We start from the raw sequence: 25,254 nt of genomic DNA on the forward strand, positions 1-25,254 counted from the left end.
GCATACTCAGAAGGGAGATATTACAGCTTGGCAAGGGCTGTGGAGACCCCGGGCTGGGCAGAGATGGGGCAAAGCATTCCTGAAACTGAGAGAGAACTCCTGGAGCCCACAAGCCGGAGCAAAAGCCAAGAGGACATGGCTGAGGCATTCCAAGAGGCACAGTGGCCTTGCCCTGCTCAATGCTCCTGGGACTTCAGTGGCAAAGGACTCAAAACAGAGATGGGGCCTTGAGGAGGGAGCACGTGTGTGAGGAAAGCAGCGGTTCTGCCAGAGACACAGAGGCAACCGTGTGTCCTGACGGGAATTTCACAGGTGGCCACGGGCAAAGCCAAGGGGACTTGGGTCAGAATTACACAGAAGAATGAGAGATGCTCCCCAGCTACTCCACACGGAGAGCTGGACCCGATGTTCGCAGGAAGAAAGCATGGATGCATGGAAGGAGCGAGCAGCCCCACCAGTCAGACATGATTCCTGACTCTCCTGCTGCACTCAGATCACCCAAGTCTGGCGCCCTGCAGCCAGCGTGCAGGTCACTGTGCTCCCCCGGAATGCTGTCCAAAGCAGGGCACTGGGAACAGGATGAGCCACGTGGACTCTCCACCAAACACGTCCTTCCGTGGGAGGAGGGCTTTTAGTAGATGAGCTGAGGAACCAGGAGCACAGTTTTTAAAAGACTTCACCACATTCCACAGTTTTCTCAGATTTCACGTTGTAAATTTCCAGGAAAAGAAATACTCTGTTCTGCACCCTACGGTAAATAACAACTGTCATTGGGTTTTAAAGGTCAAACTGTACTTAGTTTAATATGGATGGTGACCACACAGATAGTTGTTTGAGGAACTTCAACTTTGCTATATGTTTGAAATACTTCATAAAAAATAATTTTAAACAAAGTAACAGATAATAGCTTTGAAAAACGTTCTGAATTTGAAATGGTTCCAAGTTACAACCACTGTAAAACTTGACTCATTTTGTAACCTGTGAGTTTCAGGAGAAGGGCCTATGTAGACCCCACTCACTGTCCCGCACACAACAGGGGCTGAATTAACACACTGACATCTCATGAACCCCCCTGTCTGCAATGGCAAACAATTATTTGCTTTGTAAAGGGTTTTAAATGCAAACAAAAATCTTTTAAATATGAATTTTAAAAAACAGAGCAGGCTCTCTTCTCCAAAATGGCAAGAAACTAAACACCTGCAGGTCAGGAAATGGACCATGGGTAGGAGATGGACCAGGACAGGGCAGGGAGCCGGGGTGGAGGCAGGAGACGGACCAGGGGTAGGAGATTAACCAGGACAGAAAACCAGGGTGTAGGCAAAAGACAAACCAGGAGCAGGAGACGTTACCAGGGGCAGCAGATGGACCAGGACAGGGAGCCAGGGGGTGCAGCACGACAGAATATGGGAGTAACTGAACATCCGCAATCTTTGGTCGAGGACAAGTTCTACTACTTAACAGTTATCTTGGTTTCCTCATCTTTAACTTGAGATAATAACCTACCCTCCCAATAGCTTGGTTTTTAAGTGAATTCTGTAAAAACCACTTGATGAACTTTGTGACGAGACATGAAATTTAAGCACTATTATACCCAGATTATGCCTTTAAGGATACACAATCATTCCTTGTTTTATTTAAATTCGACTTTAAAAATCTCCTCCCAAAGCACTTAAGAATTATACCCTGGGAGACCTTCAAGATGGTGGAAGAGTAAGATGTGGAGATCAGCTTCCTCCCCACAGATACATCTACATGTGGAACAACTCCTACAGAACACCTACTGAACGCTGGCAGGAGACCTCAGAGCCCCCAAAAGGCAAGAAACTCCCCACGTACCTGGGTAGGGCAAAAGAAACAAGAAAAAACAGAGACAAAAGGATAGGGACAGGACCTGCACCAGTGGGAGGGAGCCGTGAAGGAGGAAAGGTTTCCACACACTAGGAGCCCCTTCGCGGGCGGAGACTGCGGGCGGCGGAGGGGGGAGCTTCAGAGCCACAGAGGAGAGCGCAGCAACAGGGGTGCGGAGGGCAAAGCAGAGAGATGCCCGCACAGAGGATCGGGGGTGACCAGCACTCACCAGCCCGAGAGGCTTGTCTGCTCACCCGCCGGGGCGGGCGGGGGCTGGGAGCTGAGGCTCCGGCTTCGGAGGTTGGATCGCAGGAAGAGGACTGGGGTTGGCAGCGTGAACACAGCCTGAAGGGGCTAGTGTGCCACAGCTAGCCGGGACGGAGTCTGGGGAAAAGTTTGGAACTGCCTAGGAGGCAAGAGACCATTGTTTCGGGGTGCGTGAGGAGAGGGGGTTCAGAGCACCGCCTAAACGAACTCCAGAGATGGGCGCGAGCCATAGCTATCAGCGCAGACCTCAGAGACGGGCATGAGACGCTAAGGCTGCTGCTGCCGCCACCAAGAAGCCCGTGTGCGAGCGCAGGTCACTCTCCACACCTCCCCTCCCGGGAGCCTGTGCAGCCCGCCACTGCCAGGGTCCCGGGATCCAGAGACAACTTCCGTGGGAGAACGCACGGCACGCCTCAGGCTGGTGCAACGTCACGCCGGCCTCTGCCGCCGCACGCTCGCCCCGCCTCCGTGCCCCTCCCTCCTCCGCGGCCTGAGGGAGCCAGAACCCCCGAATCAGCGGCTCCTTTAACCCTGTCCTGTCTGAGCGAAGAACAGACGTCCTCCGGCGACCTACACGCAGAGGCGGGGCCGAATCCAAAGCTGAGCCCCGGGAGTTGTGCGAACAAAGAAGAGAAAGGGGAATCTCTCCCAGCAGCCTCAGAAGCAGCGGATTAAATCTCCAGAGTCAACTTGATGTACCCTGCGTCTGTGGAATACCTGAATAGACAACGAATCATCCCAAAATTGAGGCGGTGCACTTTGGGAGCAACGATATTTGTATTTTTTTCCTTTTTCGCTTTTTGTGGGTATGTATGTGTATGCTTCTGTGTGTGATTTTCTCTGTATAGCTTTGCTTTTATCATTTATCCTAGGGTTTTGTCTGTCGGGGTTTTTTTTGGTTTGTTTAGTATAGATTTTAGCGCTTGTTATCAGTGGTGGATTTGTTTTTTGGTTTGGTTGCTGTCTTCTTTCTTTTTTTAAATTACTTTTTAATTTTTAATAATTATTTTTTATTTCAATAACTTTATTTTATTTATTTTTCTTTCTTTCCTTCTTTTTTCCCCCCTTTTTATTCTAAGTCATGTGGATGACAGGGTTTTGGTGCTCCGCCCGGGTGTCAGGCCTGTGCCTCTGAGGTGGGGGAGCCGAGTTCAGGACACTGGCCCACCAGAGACCTCCCAGCTCCACGTAATATCAAACGGAGAAACTCTCCCAAAGATCTCCATCTCAACACTAAGACCCAGCTCCACTCAACCAGCAAACTACAGTGCGGCACACCCTATGCCAAACAACTAGCAAGACAGGAACACAACCCCACACATTAGCAGAGAGGCTGCCTAAAATCATAAGGTCACAGACACCCCAAAACACACAACCAGACACAGACCTGCCCGAGAGAAAGACAAGGTCCAGCCTCATCCACCAGAACATAGGCACCAGTCCCCCCCACCAAGAAGCCTACACAACCCACTGAACCAACCTTAGCCACTGGGGACAGACACCAAAAACAACAGGAACTATGAACCTGCAGCCTGAGAAAAGGAGACCCCAAACACAGTAAGTTAAGCAAAATGAGAAGACAGAAAAACACACAGCAGATGAAGGAGCAAGGCAAACACCCACCAGACCTAACAAATGAAGAGGAAATAGGCAGTCTACCTGAAAAAGAATTCATAATAATGATAGTGAAGATGATCCAAAATCTTGGAAATGGAACGGAGAAACTACAAGAAACGTGTAACAAGGACCTAGAAGAACTAAAGAGCAAATAAAAACTGATGAACAACACAATAAATGAAATTAAAAATTCTCTAGAAGGGATCAATAGCAGAATAACTGAGGCAGAAGAGCGGATAAGTGACCTGGAAGATAAAATAGTGGAAATAACTACTGCAGAGCAGAATAAAGAAAAAAGAATGAAAAGAATTGAGGACAGGGGCTTCCCTGGTGGCACAGTGGTTAAGAATCTGCCTGCCAGTGCAGGAGACACGGGTTCAAGCCCTGGTCTGGGAAGATCCCACATGCCGCAGAGCAACTAAGCCCGTGGGCCACAACTTCTGAGCCTGCGCTCTAGAGCCCATGAGCCACAACTACTGAGCCCACGTGCCACAACTGCTGAGCCTGTGTACCACAACTGCTGAAGGCTGTGCACCTAGAGCCCGTGTTCCCAACAAGAGAAGCCACCACAGTGAGAAGCCTGCACACTGCAACGAAGAGTAGCCCCCGCTTGCGGCAACTAGAGAAAGCCCACGCACAGCAACGGAGACCCAACACAGCCATAAATAAATAAATAAATAAAATTTATTTTTTAAAAAAAAGAATTGAGGACAGTCTCAGAGACCCATTAGGGGTCCCAGAAGAAGAGTAGAAAAAGAAAGGGACTGAGAAAATATTTGAAGAGATTACAGTTGAAAACTTCTCTAGTATGGGAAAGGAAATAGTTAATCAAGTCCAGGAAGCACAGAGAGTCCCATACAGGATAAATCCAAGGAGAAAAACACCAAGACACATATTAATCAAACTATCAAAAATTAAATACAAAGAAAAAATATTAAAAGCAGCAAGGGAAATACAACAAATAACATACGAGGGAATCCCCATAAGGTTAACAGCTGATCTTTCAGCAGAAACTCTATAAGCCAGAAGAGAATGGCAGGACATGTTTAAAGTGATGAAAGGGAAAAACCTACAACCAAGATTACTCTACCCAGCAAGGATCTTACTCAGATTTGACAGAGAAATTAAAATGTTTACAGACAAGCAAAAGCTAAGAGAATTCAGCACCACCAAACCAGCTTTACAACAAATGCTACTCTAGGCAGGAAACACAAGAGAAGGAAAAGACCTACGATAACAAACCCAAAACAACTAAGAAAATGGTAATAGGAACATACATATCAATAATTACCTTAAATGTAAATGCATTAAATGCTCCAACCAAAAGACACAGATTGGCTGAATGGATACAAAAACAAGACCCATATATATGCTGTCTACAAGAGACCCACTTCAGACCCAGGGACATATACAGACTGAAAGTGAGGGGATGGAAAAAGATATTCCATGCAAATGGAAATCAAAAGAAAGCTGGAATAGCAATTCTCATATCAGCCAAAAAAGACTTTAAAATAAAGTCTATTTAATTTTAGATGCTACATAATGATCAAGGGATCAATCCAAGAAGAAGATATAACAACTGTAAACATTTATGCACCCAACATAGGAGCACTTCAATACATAAGGCAAATGCTAACAGCCATAAAAGGGGAAATCGACAGTAACACAATCACAGTAGGGGACTTTAACAACCCACTTTCACCAATAGACAGATCATCCAAAATGAGAATAAATAAGGAAACACAAGCTTTAAATGATGCATTAAACAAGACTGACTTAATTGATACTTATAGGATATTCCATCCAAAAACAACAGAATACACATTTTTCTCAAGTGCTCATGGAACATTCTCCAGGATAGATCATATCCTGGGTCACAAATCAAGCCTTGATAAATTTAAGAAAACTGAAATCGTATCAAGTATCTTTTCCGACGACAACACTATGAGCACTATGAGACTAGATATCAATTACAGGAAAAAATTTGTAAAAAATACAAACACATGGAGGCTAAACAATACACTACTTAATAACCAAGAGATCACTGAGGAAATCAAAAAATACCTAGAAACAAATGACAATGAAAACACGACGACCCAAAACCTATGGAATGCAGCAAAAGCAGTTCTAAGAGGGAAGTTTATAGCAATACAATCCTACCTTAAGAAACAAGAAACATCTCAAATAAACAACCTAACCTTACACCTAAAGCAATTAGAGAAAGAAGAACAAAGAAACCCCAAAGTTAGCAGAAGGAAAGAAATCATAAAGATCAGATCAGAAATAAATGAAAAAGAAATGAAGGAAACAGCAAAGATCAATAAAACTAAAAGCTGGTTCTTTGAGAAGATAAACAAAATTGATAAACCACTAGCCAGACTCATCAAGAAAAAAAGGGAGAAGACTCAAATCAATAGAATTAGAAATGAAAAAGAAGAAGTAACAACTGACACTGCAGAAATACAAAGGATCATGAGAGATTACTACAAGCAACTCTATGCCAATAAAATGGACAACCTGGAAGAAATGGACAAATTCTTAGAAATGCACAACCTGCCAAGACTGAATCAGGAAGAAATAGAAAATAGGAACAGACCAATCACAGGCACTGAAATTGAAAATGTGATTAAAAATCTTCCAACAAACAAAAGCCCAGGACCAGATGGATTACAGGCGAATTCTATCAAACATTTAGAGAAGAGCTAACACCCATCCTTCTCAAACTCTTCCAAAATACAGCAGAGGGAGGAACACTCCCAAACTCATTCTACGAGGCCACCATCACCCTGATACCAAAACCAGACAAAGATGTCATAAAGAAAGAAAACTACAGGCCAATATCACTGATGAACAAAGATGCAAAAATCCTCAACAAAATACTAGCAAACAGAATCCAACAGCACATTAAAAGGATCATACACCATGATCAAGTGGGGTTTATCCCAGGAATGCAAGGATTCTTCAATATTCGCAAATCAATCAATGTGATACACCATAGTAACAAACTGAAGGATAAAAACCATATGATCATCTCAATAGATACAGAAAAAGCTTTTGACAAAATTCAACACCCATTTATGATAAAAACCCTCCAAAAAGTAGGCATAGAGGGAACTTATCTCAACATAATAAAGGCCATATATGACAAACCCACAGCCAACATTGTTCTCAATGGTGAAAAACTGAAACCATTTCCACTAAGATCAGGAACAAGACAAGGTTGCCCACTCTCACCACTATTATTCAATATTGTTTTGGAAGTTTTAGCCACAGCAATCAGAGAAGAAAAAGAAACGAAAGGAATCCAAATCAGAAAAGAAGAAGTAAAGCTGTCACTGTTTGCAGATGACATGATACTATACATGGAGAACCCTAAAGACTCTACCAGAAAACTAGTAGAGCTAATCAATGAATTTGGTAAAGTAGCAGGATACAAAATGAATGCACAGAAATCTCTTGCATTCCTATACACTAATTTTGAAAAATCTGAAAGAGAAATTAAGGAAACACTCCCATTTACCACTGCAACAAAGAGAATAAAATACCTAGGAATAAATGTACCTAAAGGAGACTAAAGACCCATATGCAGAAAACTATAAGACACTGATGAAAGAAATTAAAGATGACACAAACAGATGGAGAGATAGACCGTGTTCTTGGACTGGAAGAATCAACATTGTGAAAATGACTATACTACCTAAAACAATCTACAGATTCAGTGCAATCCCTACCAAACTACCACTAGCATTTTTCACAGAACTAGAACAAAAAATTTCACAATCTGTATGGAAACACAAAAGACCCCGAATATCCAAAGCAATCTTGAGAAAGAAAAATGGACCTGGAGGAACCAGGCTCTCTGACTCCAGACTATACTACAAAGCTACAGTAATCAAGACAGTCCGGTACTGGCACAAAAACAGAAATATACATCAACAGAACAGGATAGAAAGCCCAGAGATCACCCCACACACATATGGTCACCTTATTTTTGATAAAGGAGGCAAGAATATACAATGGAGAAAAGACAGTCTTTAAGTGGTCCTGGGAAAACTGGACAGCTACATGTAAAAGAATGAAATTAGAACACTCCCTAATAACATACACAAAAATAAACTCAAAATGGATTAAAGACCTAAATGTAAGGCCAGACACTATAACACTCTTAGAGGAAAACATAGGCAGAACACTCTTAGACATAAATCACAGCAAGATCCTTTCTGACCCACCTCCTAGAGAAATGGAAATAAAAACAAAAATAAACACATGGGACCTAATGAAACTTAAAAGCTTTTGCACAGCAAAGGAAACCATAAACAGGATGAAAAGACAACCCTCAGAATGGGAGAAAATATTTGCAAATGAAGCAACTGACAAAGGATTAATCTTCAAAATTTACAAGCAGCTCATGCAGCTCAATATCAAAAAAAAAACAACCCAGGGCTTCCCTGGTGGCGCAGTGGTTGAGAGTCCGCCTGCCGATGCAGGGGACTAGGGTTCGTGCCCCGATCCCGGAAGATCCCACATGCCGCGGAGCGGCTGGGCCCGCGAGCCATGGCCGCGGAGCCTGTGTGTCCGGAGCCTGTGCTCCGCAACGGGAGAGGCCACAGCAGTGAGAGGCCCGCGTACAGCAAAAAAAAAAAAAAAAAAAAAAAACAACCCAATCCAAAAATAAGCAGAAGACCTAAACAGACATTTCTCCAAAGAAGATATACAGACTGCCAACAAACACATGAAAGAATGCTCAACATCATTAATCATTAGAGAAATGCAAATCAAAACTACAATGAGATATCATCTCACACCAGTCAGAATGGCCATCATCAAAAAATCTACAAACAATAAATGCTGCAGAGGATGTGGAGAAAGGGAACACTCTTGCACTGCTGGTGGGAATGTGAATTGATACAGCCACTATGGAGAACAGTATGGAGGTTCCTTAAGAAACTAAAAAGAGAATTACCATATGACCCAGCAATCCCAGTACTGGGCATATACCCTGAGAAAACCATACTTCAAAAAGAGACATGTACCACAGTGTTCATTGCAGCACTATTTATAATCACCAGGACATGGAAGCAACCTAAGTGTCCACCAACAGATGAATGAATAAAGAAGATGTGGCACATATATACAATGGAATATTACTCAGCCCTAAAAATAAATGAAATTGAGTTATCTGTAGTGAGGTGGATGGACCTAGAGTTTGTCATACAGAGTGAAGTAAGTCAGAAAGAGAAAAACAAATACTGTATGCTAACACATATATATCGAACCTAACGAAAAAAAAAAAGTTATGAAGAACCTAGGGGCAGGAGAGGAATAAAGATGCAGACGTAGAGAATGGACTTGAGGACGCGGGGAGGGGGAAGGGTAAGCTGAGACGAAGTGAGAGAGTGGCATGGACTTATATACACTACCAACTGTAAAATAGATAACTAGTGGGAAGCAGTCACATAGCACAGGGAGATCAGCTCGGTGCTTTGTGACCACGTAGAGGGGTGGGATAGGGAGGGTGGGAGGGAGACGCAAGAGGGAGGAGATATGGGGATATATGTCTATGTATAGCTGATTCACTTTGTTATACAGCAGAAACTAACACAACAGTGTAAAGCAATTATACTCCAATAAAGATGTTAAAAAATAAAAAAAGAATTAAAAGAAACAAGAATTATATCCCCTTTTCTCAACTAATGAAAATATTTTTTGTTCGTGAAAAAAACCTGAAACCTTAACTGAGCCAGATCGACACCAGGATGCCTCAGCTCGGGTAGGAAACAGTGAACCCAGCAACACTCACTCCCATTAACGTACCGAGCACCACTCTCTCCACATATATGTGCAAGGACTTATTTTCACGAGCCAGCGAGTGTCATACAAAACGTGTGCCAATGGAGTCACACTGAAAGAAGCGTGCGTGCTGCCACCACCACCAGTTGATGAGCACGTTAGTGTTTAAAGGAGTAGGAAACAGAGGGGCATGTGAAACGAGGCTCCAGCGAGAAAGCCATCCACCCACCGTGTCGGACACGGCCCGAGGTCAGAGGAAAAGCACCACTTGCGTGGCCTGCGCCAGGCATCAGAGCAGTCTGGATGTCTTACCCAGAACCTGAGCGTTTTACGACAGTGGAAGGAACTAACCTGTTCACCAAGTGTCTTCTTTTTCTGGACTGAACTAATAAGGACATTCAAGAAAGTATCAGTATAGATGATGGGCTTAAAACCCCCAGAGAACATGCCGCCAGGCTGGGCACATAAGCACTGTGGTGACACAACCAGGCACAGGAGACCTGGATGTCCCCTCAGTGCCCTCTGCAGGATGCAGGCTGCCGCATGCTCCCCAACGGGTGGATTTTAAAGTTATTTTAGCCTCGTGGTTCTCAAAGTGGGGTTCCCTGGCCAGCAGGATAAGCATCACCTGGAGCCTGAAGAAATGCAGATTCTCAGCCCGATCCCAGGCCAATGGAGTCACAAATCAGAGTCTGAACAAGCCTTTCAGAGGATTCTCAACAGGCTGAAGTTTGAGAGCCCATCTTAGATAGGATTGGCCACATTACTTGCAGGCCTTGGTGCAAAATAAAACTGTGGGAACCTCTGTTCAGTAATTATGAAGAATCCCACGACAGTGACAACAGAGCATTAAACCAAGCTCAGGGCCCTCCTCTGCAGCTGCCCAAGCCGCTGGCCCTGGTTTTAAGGGATGGGCAACATTTTCCACATGTATTCAGAATGGTTCTTCACATAAGGAGCCCACTCCTCACTGCTCCAGGAAACATGATCCTCCTATTTGTACTGACCTTGTACTCTCATGGAAGCCACCAAAAAGGATTAACTGTCTCTTCCAGGCCACCATCCGATGTCCACTCCGTCCTGAAGGACCGCCTGGTGATCTAAAATTGAACAAAAAAAAAGAGGAGCTTGGCAGATGGCAGAAGAGTAGGAGGTGGAGCTCACCTCCTCCCACAAACACACCAGAATCCATCTACACGTGGAACGGCTCGCACGGAACATCTACAGAATGCTGGCAGAAGACCTCAGACTTCCGAGAGCACAAGAAAACCTCCACGTAACTGGGTAGAACAAAAGGAAAAAGAAAAAAAAAGTGAAAGGAGTTGGGACGGGACCTACACCCCAGAGAGGGAGCTGTGAAGGAGGAAAGGTTCCTGCACCCTGGGAAGTCCACTCATCGTCAGGGAGATCATCCTGGACAGACGGGGAGCTTTGAAGCCTCCGAGGAGAGAGTAACAGCCAGTTTGCGGAAGGCAACACGGAGAGTGCCCTGCACAGACGGTCGGTACAGCTGCCCTGCAGTCCCCAGCCTGAGACACTCATCCACAGGTGCGGGGGGCAGCTGGGTGCTGAAGCTTGGGCTTTGGAGGTCAGACCCAGGGAGAGGACCAGGGCTGGCACACAGAGACAGCCTGAAGAGGCTGGACTGTGGCAGCTGAGGGTGTGCTCGGAAGAAGCCTGGGCCTGTCAGAGAGGCAAGGCGCCATTGTTGGGGGGCATGTAAGGAGAGGAGCAGGACCACCATAAGAGCTTCCTTCCTTGTGCATGTGCTCTCAGTCAACAGGACACCACCTACACGAGCTCTGGGCTGGGCGTGAGCCACCACCACCATCATGGGCTCTAGAGGCGGGCATGGGCCATTGCCACTGCTAAGACACACACAAGGAGACCCGAAGCGCTGCCCCCCGCTGTCCCCGGAGTGCACGGGCCGCCACCACAAAGCCCACGAGCAGGTCCCAAGCGCTGCCCCTAGAGGCAGGCACGGGCCATCGCCACTGCTAAGACACACACAAGGAGACCCGAAGCACTGCCCCCCACTGTCCCCGGAGTGCACGGGCCGCCACTGCCACCACAAGACCCATGAAGAGGTGCCAAGTGCTGCCTGCACTGTCTCAGGAGGGCATGGGCCACCACCACCAAGAGACCCACCAGCAGGCGCCGATCACTGTCTCTGCCTTCTTGGGAGCATGCGGGCCGCCACCGCCACTACGAGAACTGGGAGCAGGGGTCAATCACTGCCCCCGCTGTCCAAAAGGCTCAGGGGCTGCTGCCACCGCGGTGAGACCAACAAGCGGGTGCTGATCGCTGCCCCCGCCATACCAGGAGCGCGCACAGGCCACCGCACCTGTACACCCCATGTCAAGGGGATAATGTCCAGCATACACTGAGGAAAGGGGCGGCAAAGCATCCAGACTACAAGCAGCCCCTCAATGCCAGACAAGGTGGTGGAGTAGGGGATCGAGCTCACCTCCTCTCAAGAAAACACCAAAATCACAACTAACTGCTAAACAACTATCAACAAAAAAGACTGGAGGGCTTCCCTGGTGGTGCAGTGGTTAAGAATCTGCCTGCCAATGCAGGGGACATGGGTCCGGGCCCTGGTCCGGGAAGATCCCACATGCCGCGGAGCAACTAAGCCTGTGCACCACAACCACTGAGCCTGTGTTCTAGAGCCCGCGAGCCACAACTACTGCGCCCACGTGCCACAACTACTGAAGCCCATGAGCCACGACTACTAAAGCCCATGAGCCACAACTACTGAAGCCCGCATGCCTAGAGCCCATGTTCCGCTACAAGAGAAGCCACCACAATGACAAGCCCGTGCACTGCGAAGAAGAGTAGCCCCCACTCACCACAACTGGAGAAAGCCTGCGCGCAGCAACAAAGACCCAACTCAGCCATAAGTAAACAAACAAACAAACAACATTTTTTTAAAAAGACCGGAACCTACAAAAAAAGATATTTTACACCCAAAGACAAAGAAGAAGCCACAACAAGATGGTAGGAGGGGCACTTTCACAATATAATCAAATTCCATACCCGCCAGGTGGGTGACCGACAAACTGGAAAATAATTATACAGCAGAGGTCCTCCCACGGGAGTGAGAATTCTGAGCCCCACGCTGAGGGTCTGGCCTCAGGAGGAAGAGCCCCCAGAGCTCTTGGCTTTCAAGGCCAGCAGGGCTTGAGTGCAGGAGCTCCACAGGACTGGGGGAAACAAGAGACTCCACTCCTGGAGGGCACACACAAGACTTCGTGTGCAACGGGACCCAGCACAAAGCAGTGACTCCACAGGAGCCTGGGACAGACCTACCTGCGGGTCTTGGAGGGTCTCCTGGGGAGGCAGGGATCAGCTGTGGCTCCCAGTGGGGGCAAGGACACTGGTGGCAGAGGCCCCAGGGAGTATGATCACCGTGAGCTCTCCTGGAGGCCACCGTTTTGGCACCAAGACCTGGACCCACCCAACAGCCAGCAAGCTCTAGTGCTGGGATGCCTCAGGCCAAACAACCAGCAGGGGAAACAATGCCCCACCCATCAGCAGACAGGCTGCCTACAGTTGTACTGAGCTCACAGTCACCTCTAAGCACACCCCCTGACATGGGCCTGTCCACCAGAGGGACAAGACCCAGCTCCACCCACCAGTGGGCTCGCTCCAGTCCCTCCCACCAGGAAGCCTGCACAAGCCCAGGACCAACCTCACCTACCAAGGGCAGACACCAAAAACAAGAGGAACTACAATCCTGCAGCCTGCAGAAAGGAGACCACAAACACAGGAAGTCAGACAAAATGAGATGACAAAGAAATATGTGCCAGATGAAGGAACAAGATAAAAACCCAGAACAACTAAGTGAAGTGGAGATAGGCAACCTATCTGAAAAAGAATTCAAAGTAATTATAGTAAAGATGACCCAAGATCTCAGAAAAAGAATGGAAGCACAGACCGAGAAGATACAAGAAATGTTTAATAAAGAGCTAGAAGATTTAAAGAACAAACAGATGAACAACACAATAACTGAAATGAAAAATACACTGAAAAGAATCGACAGCAGAATAAATGAGGCAGAAGAATGAATAAATGAGCTGGACAACAGAGTGGTGGAAATTACTGCCACAGACCAGAATAAAGAAAAAAGAATGAAAAGAAATGAGGACACCCTCAGAGACCTTTGGGACAACATGAAACACATCAATATTCACAATATAGGACTCCTAGAAGAAGAGAGAGAGAAAGGGCCCGAGAAAATAGTTGAAGAGATTATAGCTGAAAACTTCCCTAACATGGGAAAGGAAATACTCACTCCATTCCAGTAAGTGCAGAGAGTCCCATACAGGATAAACCCAAAGAGGAACACGCCAAGACACATATTAATGAAACTGACAAAAATTAAAGACAAAGAGAAAATAATAAAAGCAACAAGGGAAAAGCAACAAGTATCATACAAGGGAATCCCCATAAGGTTTCTTCAGCAGAAACTCTGCAGGCCAGAAGTGAGTGGCATGATACATTTAAAGTAATGAAAGGGAAAAAGCTACAACCAAGAATACTCGACCCAGCAAGGCTCTCGTTCAGATTCGAAAGAGAAATTGGAAGTTTTACAGACAAGCAAAAGCTAAGATAATTCAGCACTACCAAACCAGCTTTACAACAAATGCTAAAAGAACTTCTCTAGGTGGAAAAGGCCACAACTAGAAAGAAAATTATGAATGGGAAAGCTCACCAGTAAAGGCAAACACACAAAAAAGGTAGGAAATCACTCACACACAAATATGATATCAAAACCAGCAATCGTGAGGAGACGAAAGTACAGATGCAGGATATAGGAAATGTGTTTGAAATTAAGAGACCAGCAACTTAAAACAATCTTGTATATATTCAATATATAGAATGCTTTACCAAAACCTCATGGGAACCGCAAACCAAAAATCTACAATAGATACAACAGACACACACACACAAAAAGCAATCCAAACACAAGACTAAAGATAGTCATCAAATCACAAGAGAACAAAAGAAGGGAAGAAAAAAGACCTACAAAAACAAATCCAAAAGAATTAACAAAATGGCAATAGGAACATACATATGGAGAATTACCTTATATGGAAATGGTTTAAATGCTCCAAACAAAAGACAAAGACTGCCTGAACGGATACAAAAACAAGACCCATATATGATGTCTACAAGAGACCCACTTCAGATCTAGGGACACATACAGTTTGAAAGTGAGGGGATGGAAAAAGGTATTCCATGCAAATAGAAATCAAAAGAAAGCTGGAGTAGCAATATTCATATCAGACAAAATAGACTTTAAAATAAAGACTGTTACAAGAAACAAAGAAGGACACTACCTAACGATCAAGGGGTAAATCCAAGAGGAAAATATAACAATTGTAAATATATATATACACCCAACATAGGAGCACCTCAACACGTAAGGAAAATGCAAACAGCCATAAAAGGAGAAACCAATAGTAACACAATAATAGTAGGGGGCTTTAACACCCCACTTACATCAATGGACAGATCATCCAGACAGAAAATCAATAAGGAAACACAGGCCATAAGTAACACATTAGACCATCCAAAAGCAGCAGAATACACATTCTTCTCAAGTGTACATGGAACATTCTCCAGGATAGGTCACATGCTGGGCCACAGAGCAAGCCTTGGTGAATTTAAGAAAACTGAAATCATATCAAGCATCTTTTCCAACCACAACACTATGAGATTAGAAATCAATAACAGAAAGAACTTAAAAAAAAAACACACACAAACACGTGGAGGCTAAACAACATGCTATTAAACAACCAATGAATCACTGAATAAATCAAAGAGTGAATAAATAAACAACTAGAGATAAAAGACAATGAAAACACGGGAATCCAAAACCTATGGGACAGTGGCAAAAGCAGTTCTAAGAAGGAAGTTTACAGCAATACAATCTTACCTCAGGAAACAAGAAAAATCTCAAACAACCTAACTTACACCTAAAACAACTAGAGAAAGAAGAATGAAACACAAAGTTAGTAGAAAAAAAAATCATAAAGATCTGAGCAGAAATAAATAAAATAGAGACAAAGAAAACAATAGCAAAGATCAATGAAACTAAAAGCTGGTTCTTTGAAAAGATAAAATTGATAAACCTTTAGCCAGACTCATCAAGAAAAAAAGGGAGAGGGGTCAAATCAATAAAATTAGAAATGAAAAAGGAGAAGTTACTACTGACACCACAGAAATACAAAGGATCATAAGAGACTACTACAAGCAACTATATGTCAATGAAATAGACAACCTAGAAGAAAGGGACAAATTCTTAGAAAGGTACAACCTTCCAAGATGGAATCAGGAAGAAATAGAAAATATGAACAGACCAATCACAAGTACTGAAATTGAAACTGTGACTAAAAAACTTGCGACAAACAAAAGTCCAGGACCAGATGGCCTCACAGACGAATTCTATCAAACATTTAGAGAAGAGTTAACACCTATCCTTCTGAAACTCTTCCCAAAAACTGCAGAGGAAGAAACATTCCCAAAATCATTCTATGAGTCCACCATCACCCTGATACCAAAACCAGACAAAAATACCACAAAAAAAGAAAATTACAGGCCAATATCACTGATGAACACAGACACAAAAATTCTCAACAGAATACTAGCAAACCAAATACAACAATACATTAAAAGGATCATACACCATGATCAAGTGGCATTTATCCCAGGGATGCAAGAATTCTTCAATATACGCAAATCAACCAGTATGATGCACATTAACAAAGTGAAAAATAAAAACCATATGGTCATCTCAATAGATGCAGAAAAAGCTTCTGACTAAGTTCAACACCCAGTAATGTTAAAAAACTGTCCAGAAAGTGGGCAAAGAGGGAATGTACCTCAACATAATAAAGGCCATAGTTCATAGATGACCAACCCACAGCTAACGTCATTCTCAATGGTGAAAAGCTGAAAGCATTTCCTCTAAGATCAGGAACAAGACAAAGATGTCCACTCTCACCACTTTTATTCAACATAGTTTTGGAATGCTAGCCATGGCAATCAAAGAAGAAAAAGAAATAAAAAGAATTCAAATTGGAAAAGAAGAAGTAAAACTGTCACTGTTTGCAGATGACATGATACTATACATAGAAAATCCTGAAGATGGTACCAGAAAACTACTAGAGCTCATCAATGAATTTGGAAAAGTTCCAGGACACAAAATTAATGCACAGAAATCTCTTGCATTCCTATACACTAACAATGAAAGATCAGAAAGAGAAATTAAGAAAACAATCCCATTTACCATTGCATGAAAAAGAACAAAATTCCTAGGAATAAACCTACCTAAGGAGGAAAAAAGACCCGTACCCAGAAAACTATAAGACACTGATGAAAGAAATCAAAGATGACACAAACAGATGGAAAGATATACCATGTTCTTGGACTACAAGAATCAACACTGTCAAAATGACTATACTACCCAAAGCAATCTACAGATTCAGGGCAATCCCTATCAAATTACCAATGGTATTTTTCACAGAACTAGAAATAATTTTTTTTAAATTTCTATGGAGACACAAAAGACCCTAAATAGCCAAAGCAATCCTGAGAAAAAAAAACGGAGCTGGAGGAATCAGACCCCGACTTCCCACTATGCTACAAAGCTACAGTAATCAAAACAGTATGGTACTGGCACAAAAACAGAAATATAGATCAATGGGACAGGATAGAAAGCCCCAAAATAAACCCATACACCTATGATCAATTAATCTATGACAAAGGAGGCAAGAATATACAATGGAGAAAAGACAGTCTCTTCAGTAAGTGGTTTAGGAAAACTAGGCAACTACATGTAAAAGAATGAAATGAGAACATTCTCTAACACCGTACACAAAAATAAACTCAAAATGCATTAAAGACCTAGTGTAAGGCTGGATATGATAAAACTCTTAGAGGAAAACATAGGAAGAACACTCTGACATAAATCACAGCAATATTTTTTTTTGGATCCACCTCCTAGAGAGTAATGAAAATAAAAACAAAAATAAACAAATAAACAAATGTGACCTAATGAAACTTAAAAGCTTTTGCACAGCAAAGGAAACCATAAAAAACAAAAAGACAACCCACAGAATGGGAGAAAACATTTGCAAATGAAGTGACTGACAAGGGATTAATCTCCAAAATATATACACAGCTCATGCAGCTCAATATCAAAAAAAAAAAAAAAAAAACCCAATCAAAAAATGGGCAGAAGGGGCATCCCTGGTGGCACAGTGGTTGAGAGTCCACCTGCCGATGCAGGGGACATGGGTTCATGCCCCGGTCTGGGAGGATCCCACATGCCGCGGAGCAGCTAGGCCCGTGAGCCATGGCCGCTGAGCCTGCACGTCCGGAGCCTGTGCTCCATAACATGAGAGGCCACAACAGTGAGAGGCCCGCATACCGCAAAAAAAAAAAAAATGTGCAGAAGACCTAAACAGACATTTCTCCAAAGAAGACAAACAGATGGCCAAAAAGCACATGAACAGATGCTCAACATCATTAATTACTAGAGAAATGAAAATCAAAACTACAATGAGGTACACCTCACACCTGCCAGATAGCCATCATCAAAATATCTACAAAGAATGAATGCTGGAGAGCGTGTGGGGAAAAGGGAACCCTCCTACACTGTTGGTGGGAATGTAAATTGGTGCAGCCACTATGGAGAACAGTATGGAAGTTCCTCAAAAAACTGAAAATAGAGCTACCATATGACCCAGCAATCCCACTCCTGGGCATATATCCAAAGAAAACAATAATTCAAAAAGATACATGCACCCCCAGCGTTGACTGCAGCTCTATTTACAATAGCCAGGACATGGAAGCAACCTAAAAATCCACTGACAGAGAAATGGATAAAGAAGATGTGGTATGTATATACAATAGAATATTACTCAGCCGTAAAAAATAAAATAATGCCAGTTGCAGCAACATGGATGGACATAGAGATTATCATACTAAGTGAAGTAAGTCAGACAAGGACAAATATCATATGATATCACTTATATGTGGAATCTAAAAATATAATAATACAAATGAACTTATCTACAAAGCAGAAACAGACTCACAGACTTCAAAAAAAAGTGATGGTTACCAAAGGGGAAACGTGGAGGGGGGAGGGATAAATTAGGAGTTTGCAATTAACATATATACACTACTATATGTAAAATAGATAATCAACAAGGACCTACTGTATAGCACAGGAAACTCTACTCAATATTCTGTAATATTGGAAAAGAATCTGAAAAAGAATGGATATATGTATATGTATAACTGAATCACTTGGCTGGACACCCGAAACTAACACAACATTGTAAATCAACTATACTCCACTATAAAAGAAAAATTAAATTAAAAATAAAAAAGAACGAAGTTTTACACCAATTTATTCTGTAAGCACTTACTGGGTACCATCAAATTTGACCACAAGCTACCAAAACCATCCTGAGTATAACTAACTATTATAAACTCGGAGAAAATCTCTATAACCCTGGCGTAGATATAGATAGAAGCTAACAAACTGGACTCCATCAAAACAAAAATCTTCAGCTCTTCAAAATAAACCATTAAAAAATAAAAAAGGCAAGTGATGGACTGGGAGAAGTATTTGCAAATATACATTTGCAAGTGACCTGTATCCAGAATATATAAAGAACCCTTACTACCTTATCAGTAAGATAAACAACCCAATAAAAACACAGGCAAAAGATCTGAACAGAAAGTTCACAAGAGAGATGAAAACAAAATTCACAAAAGATAGAAAAATTATATAGAGAGATACAAACGACTAACAAAAATATGAAACGTGGTCAAGGTCATTAGATGTCAGCTGTTTAATACCACAAGTGAGCTCCTCCCTGCACCCCCGGGGGGCCTGAGACAAAAGATGGCACCCAGAGCTGTGAGGCCAGGAAGCACTGAGCTCGCTCCCCCTCCCCCTCTCTGTTGTGGGGAGGGTGAAAACGGGACAACAGCTTCTCACAACTGCCACACACAGACTCAGCACACAACCTAGCAATGTGACACCAGACATTTACTCAAGAGAAGTGAGAACACAGGTGCACACAAACACCTCCACGTGTTCAGAGAAGTTTTACTAGTGGCTGTCCAAAGCTGGAAGCGGTGGAGAGTGCTCCGAGTACACAGATACACAAGGTGTGTGGTGTGTGCATCAGACAGAACACGCGTCGGCCATGGAAAGGAGCTATCTACTGACACACACCATGACGTGGACGGTCTCAAATACACCACGGACAAGGGAAGCAGGGAGACGGAGGAGCGCGGACTGGGTGATTCCACGTGTATGAGATTATAAAAAGGCAAAATGAATCCCTGGTGATAGCAGCTGCCTGGGGCCCGAGCTTAGGAGAGAACTGACTGCAAAGGGGCAGAAAGGAACTTTGCAGGGTGATGGAATGTTCTGTCTCGGGTATGGGGGTGGCTACACAGGTATATATAGTTGCTGAAATTCATCTAACTGTACACATAAAAGGTATACATTTTATAGAATGTAACTGTATCTCAATAAAATGGATATAAAAATACACAGCAATAAAAAACCAGGAAAAGGGACTTCCCAGCTTCTGGTTCAGCATATAAGGAGCATGGAAGTTGCTTCTCTGTCCTATAAAAAGCTAAACAGACTGAAAAATCCACAGTTCTTGATCTGTAAGAGAGGTGAGGACACAGGGAACACTGCTGCCCACAGACTGGAGAGACGGGCAGGGACACAGTGTTGTGCTCAGGGCAGGGGGGACACACACAAGCAGAAACCCCGGAAGGAACCAGTGCTGGGGTGGAAACTAGGGTAGAAACCCTAGTTCAGCTGGAGGCTCAATGCAGACAGCTCTGAGAGTGGAAAGCTCCAGGTGGACCTCACCACTGGGGTACCCGCAATATTGTAAGATTTACCTCCAGGGGCTCGACCCAAGTCCCACAGTAAATATCAGAGAAAAACCCCCTCGTGCTTCTGGCAGGGGGAGAGGAAAAGCAACCACTTTGAGAGACACCAGAGCCCTGTTCTTAACCAGGCCGGCCCTCGAGGGAAACTAGTTAACCACAGCCTAAGCTGCTGTGTATTATCAGAGCCAAAATGACCTGGGGGAAGAGAAATACCCAACTCCAGCCCACTCTAGGCACCCTGTCCCACCTAAGGGGATGGAAAAAACTGAGAAACACTGGAGAAGTTCATGGTCCAGAGGCACAGGCTTCACTAGAAGACCTAAACCCAATCAAACGACTAGCGAGCGTGTCCCCTCCCCCCTCGTCACCAGCGACCTATTTACAGCAGTTCCTTTAACAGATACATCATGTCCTGCAATCGAGAAAAAATTACAAGGCATACTAAAAGCAAATAACACAATTTGAAGAGACAAGTGTCAGAACCAGACATGGCAGGAATGCTGGAATTCTCAGACCAGAAATTTGAAACAACTATGTTTAATATGCTAAGGGCTCAAATGGACAAAGTAGACAGCATGCAAGGACAGATGGGCAATGTAAGCAGAGATGGAAGTCCTAAGGAAGAACCAAAAAGAAAGCCTAGACATGAAAACCACAGTGACAGAAATGAAGAATGGCTTTGATGGGCTTGTAGTTAGACTGGACACAGCTGAGGAAAGAATTACCAAGCTAGAGGATTATCTCAATAGAATCTTTGAAAACCAAAAAGCAAGGAGAAAAAGACTGGGGGAAAAAAAAGAACAGAATATCCAAGGACTGTGGGACAACTACACAAGGTGTAATGTACATGTAATGGGACTATCAGAAGGAGAAGTGAGCAAGGAACAGAAGAAATATTTGAAATAACACTTATTGAGAATCTCCCCCAAATTAAATTCAGACACCAAACTACAGACCCAGGAGGCTCAGAGGATGCCAAGCAGGATAAATGCCAAAAACTACACCTTGGTATATCATTTTTAATTATAGAAAATCAAAGATAAAGAAAGTATCCTGAAAGAAACCAAGGGAAAAAACACCTCACCTATAGAGGAACACAGATAACAATTACATCCAACTACTCCCCAGAATCCATGCAAGCAGGAAGAGACTGGAAATATTTAAAGCTGAGAGAAAAAACCCCATCACCTAGAATTCTGTACTCTATGAAAGTATCCGTCAAAAGTGAAGGAGAAATAAAGCCTTTATGAGACAAATAAAAATTGAGAGAATTTGTTGCCAGTAGACCTGCCTTACAAGAAATGTTTAAGGAAGTTCTTTAGAGAAAAGGAAAACAATATAGCTCAGAAACTTAACTGATCAAACAGGTAACAGTTTGTTTAAAATAATAATGGCAACAATGTATTCGGTTATGTTTGCTTTTGTGCCTGTGTGCGTGTGTGTACACATGTATATGCCTCTAAGGAATATATATTTGTGTGTGTATATATACTCACATATATGTACATATAAGTGAAATGAATGACACAATGATACAAGGGATTGGAAAAAGAAATTAGGATTATCTTGTTCTTGCAAGGTACTCACACAACCTGTGGAGCAGTATAGTGTTATCTGAAAGTGGACTTGGATTAGTTATAAATGTATATTGTAAACTATTGGGCAACCACTTTAAAAAGTAAAAAAAGAAGTATAACTGATATGCTAAGGAGAAAAAATGGAATTATAAAATGCTCTATTAAAACCACAAAAGGCAAGGGCTTCCCAGGTGGCGCAGTGGTTGGGGGTCCGCCTGCCGATGCAGGGGACACGGGTTCATGCCCCGGTCCGGGAAGATCCCACATGCCGCGGAGCGGCTGGGCCCATGAGCCATGGCCGCTGAGCCTGCGCATCCGGAGCCTGTGCTCCGCAACGGGAGAGGCCACAACAGTGAGAGGCCCACATACCGCAAAAAAAAAAAAAAAAAAAAAAAAAAAAAAACCACAAAAGGCAAAAAAAACAGTGGAGGATAAAAACAGGAACAAATAACAAGGGCAACAAATGGAAAACTATAACAAACGTGGTAGATACTATATCAGTAATCACTTTGAATGTCAACGGTTTAAATGCACCAATTAAAACACAGAGACTATCAGAGTGGATCAAAACACAAGACCCAATTACATGTTATCTACAAGAAACCCACTTTAACTATAAAGACATATGGATTAAAAGTAAACGGAATGGGGACTTCCCTGGTGGCGCAGTGGTTAAGAGTCCACCTGCCAATGCAGGGGACATGGGTTCGAGCCCTGGTCTGGGAAGATCCCACATGCCGCGGAGCAGCTAAGCCCATGGGCCACTACTGAGCCTGCGCTCTAGAGCCCGTGAGCCACAGCTACTGAGCAACCCCCACTTGCCACAACTAGAGGAAGCCTGCACACAGCAACAAAGACCCAATGCAGCCAAAAATAAATAAATTAAAATAAATACATTTTTTTAAAAAGGAAATGGATGAAGAAAGATATGCCATGCTAACAATGATCAAAGGAAAGTAACAGTAGCTATATTAATTTCAGATGGGGCAGACTTTAAAGCAAGGAAAGCTGTCAGGGATAAAAGGGGCATTACATAGCGATAAAGGAGTCAATCCTCTAAGAATACATAACAATTCTTAACAGGTATGCACCTAAGAACAGAGTGTCAAACTACGTGAGGCAAAAATTAACAGAATTGCAAGGAAAAACAGATGAATCCATAATCATTGCTAGAGAATTCAATGCCCCCCTCTCAAAAATGGACAGGTAAGATACAGCAAGCAGAAATCAGTAAGGATATGATTGAACTCAACAACCATCAATCAAGTGGATAAAACTGACATCTACAGACTACTTCATCCAACAACAGCAGAACACACATTTTTCTCAAGCTCACAAAGAACATTCACCAAGTCAGACCCCATTCTGGGTCATAAAACACATTGTAACAACATTAAAAGTATAGAAATCATATAATGTCTACTCTTAGACCATGATAAAATTAAACTAGAAATCAGTAACAAAAAAAATAACTGGAAAATCCCAAAAAAGGTAGAAATTAAACAACACACTTCTAAGTAACACATGGGCCAAAGAAGAATTATCAAGGGAAATTTTAAAATATTTTAAGTCAGATGGAAATGAAAAGACAACTTACCAAAATTTGTGGGATGCAGTGAAAGCAGTGCTTAAAGGGAAACTTATAGGGTTGAATGCACATATAAGAAGATCTAAAATCAATCATCTAAGTTTCCACCGTAGGAAACTAGAGAAAGAAGAGGAAATTAAACCCAAAGTATGCAGAAGAAAAAAAGAGAATTAGGGCCTCCCTGGTGGCGCAGTGGTTGAGAGTCCGCCTGCCGATGCAGGGGATACGGGTTCGTGCCCCGGTCTGGGAGGATCCCATATGCCGCGGAGCGGCTGGGCCCGTGAGCCATGGCCGCTGGGCCTGCGCATCCGGAGCCTGTGCTCCGCAACGGGAGAGGCCACAACAGTGAGAGGCCCGCATACCGCAAAAAGAAAAAAAAAAAAAAAAAAAGAGAATTATAGCAGAAATTAATGAAATTGAAAACAGGAAATGAATAGAGAAAAAATGAACAAAACGAAAAGCAAGTTCTTTGAAAAGATTGATAAAATCAATAAATCCCTAGCCAAGTTAAGAAAAAAAGAGACAGGATACAAAGTACTAATATCAGAAATGAGGGCTTCCCTGGTGGTGCAGTGGTTAAGAATCCGCCTGCCCATGCAGGGGACATGGGTTCGAGCCCTGGTCCAGGAAGATTCCACATGCCGCGGAGCAACTAAGTCCATGCGCCACAACTACTGAGCCTGTGCTCTAGCGCCCGTGAGCCACAACTACTGAAGCCCGCATGCCTAGAGCCTGTGCTCCACACAAGAAGCCACCACAATGAGAAGCCCACGCACGGCTACTTGTCACAACTAGAGAAAGCCTGCGCGCAACAACGCAGACCCAACAAGCCAAAAAATAAATAAATTTAAAAAAAAACCCAAAGACCCAACGCAGCCATAAATAAATTAATTTATTTATTTATAAATTTATTTAAAAAAGAAATGAAAGAGGGGACATCACTACAGATCACATGGAAATTAAAATGAAAATAAAGGAATACTGTGAACAATTCTATGCCCACAAATTTGATAGCCTGTATGAAATGGACCTACATGAAGTGGACCTCCTTCAAACAATTGTGTGTCAAAACCCACACGAAAAATAAACAATCTGAATAGACCTATATCTATTAAGTAAAAGTAATCAATAATTAATAACCTTCCAAAACAGAAACCACAAGGCCCAGAAGGGTTCACTGGTGAAATCTACCAAACATTTAAGGAAGAAATTATACCAATCCTCTACAATCTCTCTGAGGATAGCTTCTATCCTCTATCCAGCATTATCCTAATGACAAAACCAGACAAAGACGTTATAAGAAAACTATAGGCCAATATCTCTTGTGAACATAAATGCAAAAATCCTCAACAAAATATTAGCAAATTGAATCCAAACAATATAAAAAGAAGTATACACTCTGACCATGTGGAATTTATCCCGGGTATTGCAAGGCTGGTTCAAGGTTTGAAAATCAATATAATCCATCACATTTGACAGACTAAAAAAGAAACATCACATGATCATATCAACAGTTGAAAAAAAGCATTTGACTAAATCTAATACCCATTCATGATAAATACTCAGTAAACTTGGAATAAAGGGGAACTTTTCCAACTTGATAAAGATCTACCAAAAAAACTACAG

At 43.1% G+C, this 25,254-nt stretch overlaps 1 protein-coding gene across 1 annotated transcript in view; it reads right to left on the reverse strand.

Moving 5' to 3' along the window:
- Positions 1 to 25,254, reverse strand: part of KLHDC4 (kelch domain containing 4) — a 57,135-nt gene that overhangs the window by 8,916 nt on the left and 22,965 nt on the right. Inside the window, exon 6 of the mRNA XM_060083725.1 lies at positions 10,530 to 10,622. Within this exon, the coding sequence (XP_059939708.1) occupies positions 10,530 to 10,622 (93 nt within the window). The remainder of the gene's footprint in view (positions 1 to 10,529; positions 10,623 to 25,254) is intronic.

This window comes from Mesoplodon densirostris, chromosome 19 (assembly GCF_025265405.1).
Source record: "Mesoplodon densirostris isolate mMesDen1 chromosome 19, mMesDen1 primary haplotype, whole genome shotgun sequence".
Taxonomy (NCBI): domain Eukaryota; kingdom Metazoa; phylum Chordata; class Mammalia; order Artiodactyla; family Ziphiidae; genus Mesoplodon; species Mesoplodon densirostris.